This window comes from Dichomitus squalens (assembly GCF_000275845.1).
Source record: "Dichomitus squalens LYAD-421 SS1 unplaced genomic scaffold DICSQscaffold_54, whole genome shotgun sequence".
NCBI classification, from domain to species: Eukaryota; Fungi; Basidiomycota; class Agaricomycetes; order Polyporales; family Polyporaceae; genus Dichomitus; species Dichomitus squalens.
The window spans coordinates 106903-123474 of record NW_006766936.1 but is presented as its reverse complement, the minus strand read 5'-3'; the positions used below and the strand labels follow the sequence as shown (position 1 = coordinate 123474).

Below are 16572 nucleotides of genomic sequence, written 5' to 3'. Positions count from 1 at the left end.
GCTCAGACGTCCTAGACTTTGTTGCAGCTACGGTACATGGGTATAAGTGCAGGTGCGCAACCAACACACCTTCGTGTCCCCACCATGTCTGAGTGTATGCAATTTCAGGCCCACATCTCTACGACCATGCTCCACTACAGTGCGTAAGCCATCACATATTGTTGTTCGACACGTACACACCAAATGTTCTCTACATGGGCGATATTGTTCCGGGAAGGAACGCTTCCCCGCCCTTATTCTCCTCGTACCACTCCCAGTCATGAGCGAGCAAGACATGCACCTTCGGGACGTTCAAGAGAGACCCAACGCGACGTATGTGCTCCACCGCCTCGTCCTTGTTCGCATGCGCGCACAACATCCTCCCGCCAGCATCCATCATGAACGCCACTTCCTTCTCCCCGGTGAGAAGTCTCACGTCGTGTGCCGTGTCTCCTCCTAGGTAAATCCACGAGCCTGTGGAAGACGTACGAGCGAGGATGTTGATATGTCCCTTCAGATGCCCCACTGCGTCGATGATGTAGAGACTCCCGTCTCCGAAGTAGTCGTACGCATGAGTGAATGGGCCAATGGACACGTTGAACTGACTTTCTTCGAGGAAGTCAGTGCGAGCGAGAGGTACAGTAGATTGAAGTATGTCCGACGACTGATTGTGAGGGAAGGCTGCCTGAGGTTGAAGTAGCTCACGGCCCCCCGCCCCGATCGTGAACCTCGCGTTGGGAAACTGGGCTGCATCTCCGATGCTGTTATCGCACCCAGTAAGCACCCTTCGGAGAACGAGTACTCACAGCGCGCAGGTGACAGGATACTCACTGGTCGAAATGCAGGTGGCTGAGGACAACTCTCTGGACACTCTTCGGGTCCACGCCACCTTTGGCAAGAGACTCCTCGACGCTTTGTGGAACCGTCACCGGCATCAACCTGGCGATGTGATCTTGAACTACCTTCGGGTAGCTAGCGACATCGCGCCGCAGACCCAGGTCGAATACCATACTGTCTCCGGAGGGTATGTGGCGAATATAGAACGCCAGGGAGGGGCACACGCTGACCTCGGACGGCGATGCCCCTTTGACAAAAAATTGAAGGGGGAGGTGAATAATGCCTGCCTCGAGCGCGGATACCTTGACGTATGCTTGGTCGACGCTCGGCGCAGGTAAGGCGTAGTTTGGATGAGAGGATGCCATAGGAGGACTATGATTGGCGAAATCTGGCCAGGTAATTCGTGCTGTAGGCCGACGACTCACGAGGGTTCATAACTAGCCGACTATGGAACAGTCATGAAACGAGGACGCACCTTGTCGCGGTTGAAGAGCCCATCGCAATCACACCAAGTCTGATCCCTTATCTATCCCCCCACTAGTCCTCAGCCTTCGATCATCCAGCCAGCAGGCATACCACGTGTATCTGATTTGTCTGATGACCAGCGTCGCAGAAGACCATGACAGACTACAGTAGCGATGTTCACGCGCGCCTCGCTCAGCGCCGGTGGGGATCGCTAGACGTGTGATGGTCTTCTCTGGAGACGTTAAATCACACGAGATAAAATATGTATTGAACCTGGGTGGTGCAACCTCAGCAGCTGAGAAAAGTTCTTTCGATGCATCCTTCAGATGAGCGTTACGAGCGTATCTGATTCGGGCCGGAACTAGGAGAATCGCATCGGCCCAAAGTACACCGGGTTGGTAGTGGGTGCATACGTAGACCGTCTTTCCCGACCAGTCGAAGCCTGTAGTTCCCAAGATCAACATACATATATTCCGAGAAACGGTGACCTCATGTCAAGAAGCAGCTTTAAGCCCTCGTATCTCCTGGAATCCGGTGCGTAAAGGAATCAGGAACACTCCATGGAAACGGTGGCGAACGATAACTCCACGGTCTACCGAACGGTTGACATATTCTGCGGCCATGTTGTGCAGTGCGTGGTCGAGTCTCGGATACTACCCGTCAAGAGACACGTTGAAAAGACTCACAAATTGAGTAGTCAACTCGTCATAGACCGATTACAGGGGTCGTATTAGCGCACTCACGTGGATTCAAGTACCTCCGACTCGAATCGGAGTGCCCAGGAACCTCAGCACAAACGACGTTCTCAGGTCATCAGGGATCACGACAGTAAGCAAGAACATGCAACATCGCGGTCGCAAAACTGTCTAAATCGATCTCACAGGTTAGCTGCACGGATCTCAGGAAGGGAAACGTCCTCCGGGTCCCGCTTTTTCTCCGTAGCTTCCTGGTTGCCCAAGGTCCACTCCTCATCCAAAGCCGCATGGAGAGGCAAGCCCTCCATGAACAGCGAGGATATGAAACCAATCCCGGCGATGCCTATGAGCACCTGCCACACCACCTGTAGACTTCCAGCAAACGCGCCGTGAATGTCGCTCTTCAGTGGGCCCGGAAGGGAGGGTATCTGGGGTATGATGGCGTATGCGATCCCTACGCCTTGGGGGAAGTTCTCCAGGAAGGATGGAGAGACGCGCTGCTGCAGTTCATTCTGTAGGACAGTTGCACCGATGGTGACACCCCACACCTATGAGCGTGATTTGAACATGAGTAGGTTCTACGGTATGTAATTATTGTGTGCAGACTCACACCCGCGAAGGATCGCAAGAATTGCAAGAACGCTAGCGCGCGAGCATTCTGCGAGACAGGGAGTGGCGCTTGCACAGGGAAGATGACCGTCGAGTACAGCGACCTGCTACACGTCAACGAGCTGAGGGAGCTGACAAGGACATCCCTGTACTCACCCTATACCAACGCCAACCAGAACGCTGAATCCGATCGCTCGACTCACGCCGTCTTGCGCCTTCAAAGTGGTGAGGAGACCCAGCCCAAGAAGAACCAAGCACCATCCGAACCACATCTGAGGCCGATAGCGATGGGAACGATTCACGATAACTCCAGCTAGGAGCGCGGCGGGAGCCAAAGTGGCGAGTCCAAGCAACATGACGCCAGACTTGATTGGCGACGCGTCTTTGCATCCCTGGAAGTATGTGGGAAGGTAGTCTGACGTAGATAATTATATCAACAAGACGTTCCTCGCAGAACCAGTCAAATGGATCCTCACAAACGACTGCGAGGGCCACGACGCTGATAAAGAATGTCTGTATATATCTACTCATTAGGATGACGGAGATAGTGAGTGACTCGGACCTTTCTAGGGAGACAGTGAACCCACCCAGAGAGACTAGTTCGATTGGACAAGAGAGATATGGGGACCTGCATCCACCCGCAATATGAGTTAGTAAATGGGATCCGCTAGTTGGCCAGTATCATACCAGAGGGTGGGACGCCCATCGAGCTTCCCATAGCATGAAGAGAACGAGTAAGACAAGCCCGACGATGAGCGGGACAAGCACCTGGGCTGAGTGCCATGGTGCAGTGACCCCTCCCCAGGTCAGCGCAATTGTCACGGCGGTTGTTCCTCCAATAATGAGCGTGTTTCCGCTGAATGGTGATTGTTAGACGTCGGAAGTATGAACATGGAAGTACATACATCCAGTCCAGTCGCTTCATTTTCTCGGAAAAAGTGCCTGGTGGTGTGGGAAGCTTCAAGAATAGCTGAGTACATATGGCTGCCGCCCCGCAGATAGGAAGGTTCAAGTCTGCATGAAACCGCAGCAAAGATGTCAACGGATAATAGTAGAGTAAGAGCCTCCACACGACGGCAGGCGAGACTTACAGAAGAGCCAACGCCATTGGCCCTCATTGGCAAGTGAACCACCCACGACGGGACCAATCACGCCAGCAATACTCCATGTCCTGTAGCAATGAGACTTGTCAATCATGCTCATTACAACACGAAGTCGCTGAACAACGCACAATCCGAAGAGGCCTGCATATAGGCCACGCTCTTGCAGGGTGACCAAGTCGGCGACGATGATGGACGACAATGATTGGATTCCGCCACCCCCAAGACCTTGGACAGTTCTTCCAGCAATCAACATCGTCATACTGCTCGCGCCGCCACATATACCGCTGCCGAGCGCAAAGAGCGCAAGCGCCCCCAGAAGAGCGGGTCGACGGCCAAACATCTGGGCGATGCCGCCACTCATGGGCAAGAACGCAGTAGATGAGAGAGCATATGCAGAGCCGACCCAGACGAAATCAGACGCATGGAGGTCGTGAGCAATGGTAGGGAGAGCAGTGGATACGGCGGTGAGCTCGAGAGCGGACAGGAAAAGAGCAACGCAAATTGAGAGGAAAATAAGCCAGAACACGACGCCTTTCTTCCTGACAACTGCAGGGGGTTGAGAGTCGTCTGCGGGCTTCATTGTCTGGTGGAGGGAGCTCCTGCAAGGTCTGCCGTCGAGGGAAGCATATTCAAGTATGGAGTATGGAAGCTGATCCAGGTATCAGGGGTCCTCACGGCCGAACACGAAGCTCAAGCATCAGCAGCCTCCTAGGAAGCTGGATTCGAGCGGACGTGTGAATATCGGGGAACTGAAGGATCACTGGGAGTACCGCAGTGGAAGGTGATCATGAACTGTGATGGATGTAGGGCGTCGAACAGTTTTTTTTAAGAACAGGCCGTCCCGTGGTGCGGTTGGACCCTGCCCGAGCCGGACGTTTACAGTACCGCTTCCTTTTGGCTGTCTCATCCACTGTTGAGGGAAGATCTCCCAGGACTGGTAAGGAACGAAACCCTGATACGCCGCACGGGGAAATGGAGCGCCCGCGGAACCACGCCCAGGCACGAGGCGTTCTCCTCACGGACGAAACAGCTCCGAATCGAGGGCGTGGACAGTTCGTCGCACGATTTCCAACGCTTCCGGACACTGGGAAGCATTGTGAGCGGTAAGTGGGTTGCGTTTGCGGGGCGTGAGGCCGGACGTGGACGGTGGGAGGAGGAGAGATGTCGTCGAGCTCAAGGATGCGCGCTTCGCGCACCCCTTCCACATTCGCCTGAGCGCTTGGCAATCACGTAGCACGCGCGGCTCTGCCACGCGGCATTGAAATCTTGGTCTTTTCCTCCGCTCTCGCCATGCGATTTCGAATCACCACAGTCTGGTAGTCACATCAAGTGCAGCATACCGGAAGTACCAATCCCAACTGTACAATGCGCCGGTAGCGTCATAGGCCGCAATTGGCTGATGGAATATATTTCAGCCAAATGCGGAGATACAGTGGCAGACGACAACACAGAACCGCTCTAATTTCCTCCGAGCGCGACAGCGTCTCGGGGCCTGCGCTGCTCTAGCCCAAATGACCGCGGCACATCGCATTCCTTACATGGTCTTGAAGGTAACTGAGCCTGTCCAAATGGGCGCCCCATCAGAGATGGAGAGCCGACGGGCCCCATGCTGGAAGCCAAACGGACGAGTCGTGCAGGCGCCGGCGATTCAAGTTTGTACTGGCACCGCCTCAGCAACACATATACTACTACTTCACATTCCCATTGTCGACTAATCAGACCCACCGCAGCCATGTTCGAAAATGACCTCCACTCCACGCGCGAAACACTTGCCGGCATCTCGTCTTTGATTCCATCTGCGTTCTACAGCGGGCTTGGCTCATGGCTTGTCGGTTCGTTCATTAGTACCTTGTGAGCATACTCTCAGCGGCTACCAAGTCCCTCGGAACTCATCCTTCTACGAGTACCTAGGTTGGAAGGGATCCTGCTATTGCAGACGTTCCGCTACTTTCGGCTATATCCGAAGGACCCGCCATACCTCAAGATTTGGGTGAGGATCGCAGCAACTCGGACCCTTGTCGAATAATGTAACTAACATTGGTTGCAGGTTGGCATAACGGTGTGAGTAGTAAAGCAGAAGAGGAGACGCGACGTTGGGCACGCTCATTGAGGTTTTGGTTAGTGCCTTGCAGACCGTCTCTGTTGCCTTGGCTATACATACCTGGTATGGATCATCAACTCTTTCACCTGTTTAAGAGCTGATGGGACCGCACCAGCTACTTCTACATGGTATCAAACTACTTCAACCCCGGGATACTCTTGTCGGGCGTTGTTGTGTGCGTGGGTCTCCTTTCTCGTACCATGCTTGACTAATATTTTGCATAGCTCTGCGACGGTATGTTTACACTACTACCTATAGGATAACTTCAGATCTCGATGGTGACATCCCGTCCCTCAGGCTACAACCGTCATCGGTGTGAGTCCCCACTCAACTTGGCGGTTCACCTTTCGCTAGTTCCTGACTGAGAGGGTGGGTTGGAAGCCTGTCAACATTTTGCTCGTTGAAATGTACGTCCTTCTGCGTGCGCAGGTTTCGAGCAGCAGTCTAATTCATACTCCGCCGTTTCTCACTCAGGTTCTTTGTACGGAGAGTGTACATGGGTGGGCACACATTGAGCAACTTGCAGCGTGACATATTGACGGTTGTGCAGTCGGAGAACAGTACAGAAAGTTTGCCATTCTTCCAGTGAGCTAGTCCATCTTCTGAATGCACCCAGAGTGATGACCCTGTCTATTTCTAGACCCTTTTGATTCTCGGTGGCGTCGGTGCGTACGGGTTTGCCATCACAATGTCTGTCGCTCATTGCACCGGATTTCAGGTTCATATTTCGGTGAGCCTCAAATTCTGTCTACGCCACACCTATGGCTATTATATGCTGATCGCCATCAGCTCTTACCGCTGAAGCGTCAGTGAATTTGCCATCATTAGCGCATTTCGAAACAGCTGACACTTCATAGCTTTGCCATCAAAAATCTGACTCAAGACGTGGCCGCCGGTCAAGTATGCATGCCGAGCTTGTTGTTGATCTCACCCGTACACTGATGCTCTAACAGTGGGGCGGCGGTGCTATCACTGCGTCTTCGCTCCTACTAGCGGCGGACATCCAGTTGACTGGCGTTCTCATATACGCTCTCCACACCAGTAGGACTGGCATACAACGGTACTTCAGCTGTTCTTGTATCCATGTGTTGTGCTTTTGCCTAATGATATTTATTTTCAGGACCAGCTCAATGATAAACCTGTTAATATTGTATACTATCAGCAGTGGTACGCAATTCGAATGTCTGTGACGATCGTTATTCTGAGTATGATGTAGGGCTTTTGATTTGGTACCGTTCCACCCTTCTACCGTCCTCAGATCTAAGTTTACAGAAACCTCTTACAGCATCTTCAACATAGGCTCTGTCATTCTGGTACGTCCCCGTCGTTCGTGTTCTATGCGACCAAACAAGGGTCGCTGAAACTGTCGGACTATTAGTCCACAGTCATGCCACACAATGTCGTTTTCACAGTGTTCCTTATCGTGGGCCAGCAAGGTATGATTTTCCTTCCTCTTCAACCATCTGAATACTTACTCACCGAACTACACAGTCTACAGCAACTCGCTAGTCACTGCGTGAGTCTCATTGATCACAATTGCTTTGCGCGCTCACATAGCCGAAAACAGCCTCATTTCAAGACGCTTCATCCAAAAACATGGAGATATGAGTAGCTCTGACCTGAGCCCGTACCGTTTCCCACCAGTCCGAAGCGGCCCGAGCACTGGGACTATGGTCAGTGGACTGGAACTCGGATCGGTGAGCACATCGGGATATGCTCCCAAGTCGACACTGTCTGACGAGGTTTTTGAACGTCTGCAGATGGCGTTCGCTAGAGGAACAACCACGACGAGCTCCAAAGATGTTGTGACTACGGGTTCCGTCGCCGCTCTGCAGTTTGGGGTGGATTCTCGGCCCCGGCTCTCAGATACAGCCGAGAGAGATATGCATAATCTATCTAAGGACTCCTATCTGGTGTAAGCCCGCAACAATACCGCTTTGCCCATCAGGTAGCTGCGCCCTCGCACATATTGAAGCAGGCTTTAAATAATCTATCGGCTGAATCATGTATTGCCATGCCCGTTGGTGCATGCTTGTTCTCGTGATAGCAATCAAACAGTCGATGCGTGAAGATGTAGTCACACATGGTGCGTGTACTTCCTGGTAATCAGCGTGAGTGATTCATACCGGTTGGAGGAATTATTCTTCCACTCCCTAAACGCTAAGAATGACATCTTCTTTTCCGTCCGTGTCCGATTGCCGTAATCCCGCTCATACTGACTTCTCCTGTGATCGACGTCACCTTGGATGTCATGGACCTGGACTGGGGTCGACGAGGCTTTCTGCGGGTGCAGTCTCAGGTACGACACAGTGGGTAGTCGTTCCCTTACACGGAGGGTATACAGCCTGTCAAGACGGAATCGGGGCTTAGACCGAGGTGGTATACTTCAGCTGAGATAGACTGAACTGAACAAGGTCCAGGTCACGACTTGCGGTGAATAACCGGCCGTGCACATTTCCAAAGTGAGGGCTTTTGTCTGAGCCCCTCAACAGCTCCGGGCCCTGCTTGACAGGCTTTGTTTAAGCTCATGGCCCGGGAGCCCCGGGCCCAGTTCAAAGTGTTTCAGCTGAGATCCTCGCACATCGCCTTACCCTTCGGTGGCATGGTGCCGATCAGATACCCGTGCCTACACTTCGCTGCCATGTACAATCTTACCGAAGTAGTTGGTCTCCATGATATTCCGGATGCCCTCCACGAACCGGAGATGCCCCTTGTACTGTTGGTTTACATGAGGTTGCAGCGCCGGCTGCGGAGTTTCTCGTTGACAGCCGTGCGTTCTATCTATGCAATGACGCGGAGCAGCGCCGGATGAAGCTGGCTGACAGCTCACACAGGCAGTCATGCAGAGCCGTCATAACGCCCTGCGTCCAAAACAGAGTACTAGCGCTTCCCGCAATACTGCAAGGAACAGACGACAGCCGCGCGCATGAGAGTATGCATGGCATAGCCTCATAATCAGTGTGCCATATATAGTTATCCCTGTCGGACGCCCGAGACCCGAGACACCGCTGCTTATCTTCGACTTCTACGAACATACTCAACTTCAGATGGTACCATATATTGACTTCTTCAGTCGTGGGCGCACCAAGGGTGCCGCTGTAACTGACCCTTCTGGATGCTTGCATAGATACGTGAGACCACGCGGCTTGAGGCACTGGGCGCGGATTTCACACACTCGCTGAAGCATCAATGATGGTCAGGGATCTTCTCTGGATGGCCACTGGAGTCGACTGACATGGAGTAGATTCGATTCCGAGGTTGAGGCTCCGAGACTCTGACTCAGAGAATTGCAGTATTTTTTGTCCGCTGACATTGAACCAAATCATTCACGGCCTCGGAACATGACAATACCTTCATAAACCCTAAGCTCATCCGCGTCCATGCGGAGCTCGTCCGAGCACCATATCGCTCTGCAATGTCTGTGCTCAATACACTCGACACCTGGACTCTCGCTTTGGTGGTGCTGACCTTTTCTGGCACCCTCCTTTACATCGCGTATCCAGACCGTCTCGTCACGACCAACGCTCGCCCGGACCTCCCAGGACCGAAGGGCCATCCCTTGGTGGGAAACTCTCTCCAAGCCATCCCGTGGCAGACTCGTATTCTAGACTGGTTCAACCATCTCCTGTCTGACTATGGGCCCGCTTGCACCTTTACCATCCTACCATGGGGGAGAGGCATACTGATTAACCGCCCCGAATGGCTTGCTCACATAAAGCAAGGTACGAGAGTCTGAGATATTGCTAGACATCCAAGGTGCTAATGCTGAGGGGGTTGCAGCTGATATGAAGATGTACTCTCGCGGCCCATACGCCAATAAGATCTTCCACGAGTTCCCCGGAGGAAGAGCCCCCGTGGCATCCGAAGGCGCACAGTGGCGGCTCGCACGAAAATCGATCTAGTCAGTACATCATACATGGCAACTAGATTCCGGGCTCATAATACGAGCGGTTCGCGTTGGACAGCCCAATCTTCACAGTCAGATCCTTTACTGATCATGTCTCGCATGCTATGAACGAGGTAATTGTGTCTTTCTTATTCACGCGCCGTTTCATGGGCTCGGGACCTGATGCTCGTTCAGATAGTACCTATTGCTCGCGCGCTGCTACTTAGCGCTAGCAAGAAGGGCGTGCCCATAGACTGGAGCGGTAAGTTTGCAAGTTATAAAGGCCCATTGCAGATTGATGCTGATGGTGGCACCGGTGTAACTAGACTTCGCGGGTCGTATTGCGATCACCATCTTTACTCGTTCCCACATAAACGAAAAGACGAATATTCTGGAAGGGGACGTTTCGTGCTTGGACCGTGATGACCCACTCCGAGATGCGTTAGTAACGCTCAACCAGATTTCGGCCAAGTGAGTACGCGTCAATCGCCACAGAGCTACGGTTGCTGACGTGGGCATGAACAGACGTCTTTTCAATCCCGTCTGGCAGTGGTCAGAAATAGTGAGTCAATAAGCGGCGTAAGTGCCGGTCTCCGAAAGCCTGACATGATCATGACAGCTGTCGGGAGAGCGTTGGCGCTTCAACCACGCTCGCTCCTTTATCCGCAGGCGGGTAGAGGATATAGTGCGTGCTCAGAGAAGCCAGGCGTCGACTATGGCGGAAAAGTCTGAGGGGAAAGGCCATGGCGACTTTGTTTCCGTGCTTCTGTAAGACCCCGCCTTCGATGACCCGATCCTGATCCGTGATATCCTGGTCACCATGCTGTTCGTGGGACGCGACAACACCCAGAATGTACTCTCGTGGGCTCTTCATGCACTCATGGACGCCCCTCAGTGGGTGGATCGCCTGCGAGAGGAAGCAATGGCGATCAGGGACCCAACTCGGGAGGCAGAATACTCTGAAGTCGCAGTAAGCTCCCAATCGCACTTGCCTCAGGTCTCCTAGACTTACCAAATCGACATTCAAGCGCTACCACGTCCATCTAGCAGTATTCTACGAAACGGTTCGTCTATGGCCAGGGCTACCGAAGAACGCTCGGTTGGCTCTTCAGGACGATATACTCCCAGCTCTCCCAGAGCATAACCTCCCTGCGGTCAAAGTAGAGAAGGGAGACTATGTCTTCTGGTCAGACTATCACATGATGAGGAACGAAGATGTATGTCAGAAAGGCCGCAACGTTTTCAGCTGGACCATTCAACTCATATTGTATTGACCATAGGTATGGGGACCAACGGCACACTTGTTCGACCCCGGGCGCCACCTCGATGCCGAGGGACATTTCGTGAAGCCATCTCCGGCCAAGTTCAACTGTTTCGGCGCTGGACCGAGATTCTGGTGCGTGTAGCCTACATATCTTCTCTGATTACTGTTGCTGACACTGGTCGGCGGGTCGCTAGCCCTGGGCAGCAGCTTGTCATGTACGAGTTCATCGCTTGTCTCTCAGGCATACTCCCGTACTTCGATTTCGCGCCTTCCAAGGGCGCCACCGCATCTGGCTTGATTTACCAGAAGCCAGAGCTCGCTGAGTCCTTTACTGCCTCGTTGAACGTTCCGCTCGTGGTAGATGTTCGTGCCCGCGATACTCTCGAGGTGCTTGAAGGCCGTTTGTGATTATGCTGATTACTGGAAGCATGTATTGGGTGGCAATTTGTTGATGTTACTTGTAGGCTGTAACTTGAAGCCAATCGGCTGATCGATATATATGTGCTGTTTTATTACCAAACACTGTTCTGTAGTAATATTCTGACCACGAAGAACAGGTCCGTATGGAGATGAACAGAGGCCAGAGTTGACAACCCGGACGATGCTGCAGATAGCGAATATCGAAAAGTGGGGTCTCTCTGGTGCTTGAGGGAGGCAGGCCGAAGAGGTCTATATATATGTAAATGCAACGCAGATTACGGCATATTCCGACCAAGCGCGATAGGCGAAATGTTGCATTTGAGGGAAGTGTGGCCCGGTTTTGGCTATCACGGATTCCTTACGGAGTTCCTGAACGTGTCCATGTGTCAGAGCACTCAGGGCATTTCCGGCACCAATTTATACCATGTAGCTGCTACTCGAAATACTACACGTACTAATCACGAATATAACGTGAGCCCCTCACACCGCCAGAGCGATAGAGTCGACGACGTTCCGAGCTCCAAAAGTCACGACGGCTGGTATGGCCGTATTATCATGGGCATCTGCGACCCCTTGTTGAGCTCGTTCCGAACGACCGGCCGCTGCACCAGCAGTCCCATCGGCACAATGTCTCCGTGCGGCACGGCCAACTCGAATTCGAACTCGCGCACGAGGGCGAAGAGGAGAGCCTTCAGCCTGTAAGACTTGTCAGTATGCCGTTCATGACCGGAATGCGAGCGAACGAACTCGGTGACCGAGAACCTGTACCCGATGCATCCGTGTGGACCACCGAGGAACGTAAGGAGATGGCCCCAGACACCCGGAACGCTGGAAACTGTTTCCGGCAAATTCTCCCAGCGCTCCGGCCTGTTGGAATGAACGGTTCAGTATTCGTTAGGACAGCTGGACGGTTTGTGAACCCGTACTTGAATTCAAGGGCATCTTCGCCCCAGATTGCCTTCGACCTGTGAACTGCAAGAATGGGGATCACGATACGAGTACCCTTTGCCACTCTGTCGCCGGTAGATTCCTCGCTGTCAGTGTGCAGCAGCCACAAGGATGACAGATAGACATACGGTATCTCATGTAGTACGTTCCCCTTCTTGTCGATGATCGGCTCCCCGAGGGGGATCACGTCATCTTCGTTGGCCGCGCGCATTGTGTTCGTCACCGGAGGATACAAGCGGAGAGTCTCGTGCACGAACTGGTCGAGATACGGAAGAGCATGCAGATCCTCCATCGTAGGAGTCTCCGTAGGAACTGCAAGGAGTTCCTCGCGCAACTTTCTCTGGATACGAGGGGACTCGCTTAGGGCATACAGAGCCCATGTAGTCGCTACGCTTGTGGTTTCATGGCCAGCGAGAAGGAAGCTAGGAATATACTGAGCATCACAGAACGACCGAGTTCTCAGTTTTTCTTACGTCGGAATCTCTGGGGTCATTATTAGATCACGTCATGCTCTTCGATATTACTTTTGAGAAAAAAAGGCACTCACGAGACAAAACTTCATCATCCGACAAACGTTGATCTACAGGAATGTCCGATGCCATATTTGCCTTGATCAGAAGCGTGAGGAGATCGCGCCCATGAACGCTCCCTCGCCCGACATGCTCGTCGTCCTCTGATGACGCCTTGATCGCTGCCTTCTTGTCTTCGATGAGCTGCCGTGCAACGCGACGCATAACTTTCTGCGCCTCGATGAGATTTCGCAGGCGCTCATCCGGCTGGCGAATGGTTTGTGAGTGGACGTCACGTTGCAGTATCAGGTGGAAGATCTTGGGTAGACTCACAAAGAGGTTCAGCCAAGGCGCATAATCTAGCAGAACGCGAAAGACCGTCATGTTTGGTGGCTTTTTGAAGAGATGCCGAATAGCGGCATTGAGCTCCTTGCGTTCGCTCCCGGGCTTCAACGAGTCCAGGTTGTGATCGAATCCTGTCCCTCAGCAATTAGCGTCTGGCTGCATGCGGCCACTCGTTCAGGTCACCTGCCAATCCGATCACATCAAGCGTCGTCTTGCTGAGGTCCTCGATAACGTTCACTCTAAGCGTGCCGCCTTCTTTAACCATGGCAGACTTCCAGTACTCGCGCAGCTGATTCGACATCTTTTCAGCTTCCAGTCTGAGCTGGTGATTTATGGGCGTACCTCAGTGGCCTTCTCCACAAATATAGATGTCAACTCGCGGACTTGTGCTGGGCCAAACGCAGGGTTCTTATTGTCATTAGATAAGTTCAATGACAGACATCATTTCAAGCATGACGCATACCATCACCCTGCGCTATACCATTCACATCTTGTCAATACAAGTTGTGCCATACACATGCGGCTGAACTCACCATCCGTTTGTGAGATTCCCCTGTCAAGAAAAAGTCCAAGATGTATGGAAGCCAGCATGAAATGTAGTATGGGGACGCTACCTTCGGCAATAATGAGGCCTAACCAGCGTAGTCAGTACATGACTCGAGGGCAACAACAATTCATGAAGCTACTGACTCTCTCCAAGAATTTGCGCGGCTTGCTTGCGGCCATCTCTGGGTTTGAAGTACTTTCCGGATTGCGTGATGATATGATTGATCGCTCGAGGGTCAGCCGTCCATAAGCACGGCATCTGAGACAACGGGTTTAGAGCAGCGCCTGCCGTCAAGTGGTGAACGCGAACCAATATGAACAATCGTGCGAGGAATGTCGGCCCATAGTCGTCCATCCACTTCTGGAGAAGAGTGGGGTCCGCGACTTTGCCCAACTGCTGGAAATTGCCATACAATATGCTTGGGCTAGGTGGTCCTCTCAAAGCCACGATGGGGGTGACATAGATGGCAATGAGCTTCTTGCGGACCAACCACACAAGGCCGACAAAGCCAGCAACCAAGGAAATGGGCACACCACCCACGGTGTAAGCCATAGCGCAGGGTGCGACGAGGGCGTTGAGAGGGAATCGGGTCTGAGGAGGTGCAGACGACACCGCGGTGACAGCGGAGCGCTGCGTCAGACTCACACGATGATGAAGTTCGCACGGCCCTCTCCGCAAGCGGCCAGAACTTTGGAAGTTTGATGCAAGAGTGAGGGGCCTCCTTGCGTTGGACACTCAGCCCTAGCACCGCACTAGCCCCCACATGCGAGGCTAGATAGAACCCGCTTTCGCAATGATGTACGCAGTTTTCTGTCAAACCTTGTCTTGTGAGGCCTGAGATCCGGTTGTTCGCCGTCGCAGGTACGCTGGCAATCGTGCACGAAACCTTCCCTAAAACGATGCCTGGAACTACGCACGGAGAGAATGCTCCTAGTATAGCGCAGGATGGCATGCGAGTCCGAGGTTGTTCCGCGAACCGCATTCGATGCAGCGATCTCAGATCTCTGAAGCCATGACGCTTGACCCAGAGTCCTTTTTCTGCTCCTCCTCAACTTGCAGCGCTTCTCAAGAAAACGGGCCCTCTCGAAAGAGCCACGCTCAGGTGGGTTAGAGAGCCGACCCAAATGCGAGCCCGAGCGACCATTCGCGACGCCCAAGAGCACTATTGAGAACCTTGAAGACGCCTTGGACCACCTGTCTGGGGGTTCAAGAGGGCCTATCGTTTGAAAATGCGTTGTAACGGTTTGACCAAGCACTCAACTTGGCCCTGCTCATGTCCGCTCCGCCCATGTCTTCCGGAAGCCCGCATTGTACCCGCGACGCACGTCACAGAATAGAGGGCAGGAGCTAGAAACGAGGTCCATCATGTAGGGTCCCGGACTGCGGTAGCAAATGAGGCTCGGGGAGGATGGTCTGCGCTTCTAGGATGCGACCACACCTCCACCACACATCGATTCCTTCACACTTCGAGTGTTCTGCCGCTCTTCGCCGGATCAGTCCACTTACGCGATTCTCAGCGAAGCGCCACATCCACCAGCTTGAGAATGTCAAACCGGACCCGGGGACTCCTACGACACCAGGAGACGAACAAAAGGGGTACCATGGGAGACGTTGTGTACCACAGCGCCACAGTAGGAGGTTTAGCGTGCCTGGCAGAGCTACAATGGTTTTCCGAGACTCAGAGATCAGGATTTGAACAGAACAAACTTCACTGGGCAGACGGCTGAATCTAGGTCGGCCCTGGGGGCAGAGGGTTATGTCGAGACAGACTCACGCTGACACTGTCATTCGCGTGTTTCCTCCGCGCAGCCTCCAAGATCCACGATATCTCGACAGCGTGGATTCAGAACACATGGAAGAGGAGCCTGTGCTGGAGATGCTGCGCTTGCGTTCCGGACGCCGTTGTTGCAGCTGCCGATGAGGTACGCCTCGAAATCCTTCCGTTTACCTAGATCGTCGGCTCTTGGACCCAGCTCTGTGGGCGTCCGACTGCCGGGCCAAGAAGACTTCCGAGGTTCCACACTGGCACTCTCGTAATCCCGGACATCTGGGGCTTCGAGGCGAGCTCGTTGACGGTGCTTGGGAAGTGGAAAACTCTTCTGCGAAGCGACGGCTTCGCGACCAGGAAAGACGTGGCGGTCAAAGGGGGGACGAGCATAGCAAGCGGTGGTGAGCATGTACAAGTTGGGGTGGCGTACAAGCGTTGGCAAAGGCAGCCAGTAGAGGTGCCAGTGGCAACAACAGCCCGCTCGTCCTTGTCCGTCTTAACCCTGGCGGCGACCTTTTCGCGTGACCTTCGAACGCATCGGAAACAGATAGGATGATACGCTTAGAGTCGGGCTCGTGTGAGAGTCGGAGTTGTCGATAACAGTGAGTATGAGGCGAGAGACGTCGGAGGATGGGTGGCTGGCGTTGCGTAGCGAGCGTGCGGTCACATGATTTCGTTGTCGGCTACTCTCGCGTGCCCACTCCTCCCGCTGCTCTCCCGCACATCCTGTACAACTGTCTTCAACCACCCAACGTCTTCACTATCTAGCTCCCAGCTCGAGGTTTCCTTCCTGGTTCAAGTGCCTCTGTCAGAGTGTTCTCGCCTGTCCTGGTCGTCTCTGTTTACTACCCTTTTCTTCCTCCCTTCGCATCCATACGATACGAGTCGAATGCCCTGCCACAACCCCCCTTTGACGTGGATAATCGTGGCGCTTGGTTCTACACCTAGATCTCTCGCACAGCCTCGCCTCTCTGCCCTGTACAGGCTACCGAACACACTGCACCATCAGCTCTCCTATCGCTCTCACGAAACCCTCTGCCAACCTTCGGACATATTTCTCGTCCGGGACCTCACGTAATGCTCTGAAGGGCAACAG

General features: G+C 53.4%; 5 protein-coding genes across 5 annotated transcripts; 2 read left to right on the top strand and 3 right to left on the bottom strand.

Moving 5' to 3' along the window:
* Positions 1–190: 190 nt before the first annotated feature.
* Positions 191–1181, bottom strand: DICSQDRAFT_69335 (Metallo-hydrolase/oxidoreductase; the record flags this gene model as incomplete). Its single annotated transcript, XM_007369731.1, has 2 exons — positions 191–740; positions 811–1181. The coding sequence occupies 2 exons, from the start codon at positions 1179–1181 to the stop codon at positions 191–193; spliced, it is 921 nt and encodes a 306-aa protein (XP_007369793.1).
* Positions 1182–2158: 977 nt separating this feature from the next.
* DICSQDRAFT_183191 (MFS general substrate transporter) lies at positions 2159–4751 on the bottom strand (the record flags this gene model as incomplete). The annotated part of the gene is made up of 9 exons (XM_007369730.1): positions 3817–4751; positions 3677–3756; positions 3491–3599; positions 3273–3441; positions 3173–3213; positions 3062–3108; positions 2742–3000; positions 2587–2689; positions 2159–2524 (listed from the first exon to the last, which is right to left on the bottom strand). The coding sequence occupies exons 1-9, from the start codon at positions 4266–4268 to the stop codon at positions 2159–2161; spliced, it is 1626 nt and encodes a 541-aa protein (XP_007369792.1). The 5' UTR covers positions 4269–4751.
* Positions 4752–5420: 669 nt separating this feature from the next.
* DICSQDRAFT_183190 (uncharacterized protein) lies at positions 5421–7661 on the top strand (the record flags this gene model as incomplete). Its single annotated transcript, XM_007369729.1, has 21 exons — positions 5421–5539; positions 5600–5678; positions 5736–5749; positions 5811–5852; positions 5905–5964; positions 6014–6023; positions 6087–6104; positions 6171–6196; positions 6264–6289; positions 6340–6374; positions 6430–6454; positions 6508–6519; positions 6579–6594; positions 6647–6689; positions 6743–6849; positions 6910–6957; positions 7074–7102; positions 7168–7225; positions 7281–7305; positions 7357–7486; positions 7550–7661. 20 exons carry the CDS (start codon positions 5421–5423, stop codon positions 7399–7401), a joined length of 837 nt encoding a protein of 278 aa, XP_007369791.1. The 3' UTR covers positions 7402–7486; positions 7550–7661.
* Positions 7662–9204: 1543 nt separating this feature from the next.
* On the top strand, positions 9205–11347 carry DICSQDRAFT_173929 (cytochrome P450; the record flags this gene model as incomplete). Its single annotated transcript, XM_007369728.1, has 11 exons — positions 9205–9511; positions 9570–9690; positions 9755–9809; positions 9871–9937; positions 10002–10146; positions 10201–10237; positions 10295–10360; positions 10571–10645; positions 10704–10892; positions 10956–11071; positions 11134–11347. 11 exons carry the CDS (start codon positions 9205–9207, stop codon positions 11345–11347), a joined length of 1392 nt encoding a protein of 463 aa, XP_007369790.1.
* A 440-nt stretch (positions 11348–11787) lies between these two features.
* DICSQDRAFT_183189 (cytochrome P450) lies at positions 11788–14260 on the bottom strand (the record flags this gene model as incomplete). Its single annotated transcript, XM_007369727.1, has 14 exons — positions 11788–12055; positions 12107–12226; positions 12286–12372; positions 12436–12729; positions 12781–12790; positions 12855–13083; positions 13150–13292; positions 13345–13450; positions 13504–13569; positions 13625–13636; positions 13695–13714; positions 13776–13793; positions 13852–13966; positions 14018–14260. The coding sequence occupies 14 exons, from the start codon at positions 14258–14260 to the stop codon at positions 11887–11889; spliced, it is 1632 nt and encodes a 543-aa protein (XP_007369789.1). The 3' UTR covers positions 11788–11886.
* Positions 14261–16572: the final 2312 nt, after the last annotated feature.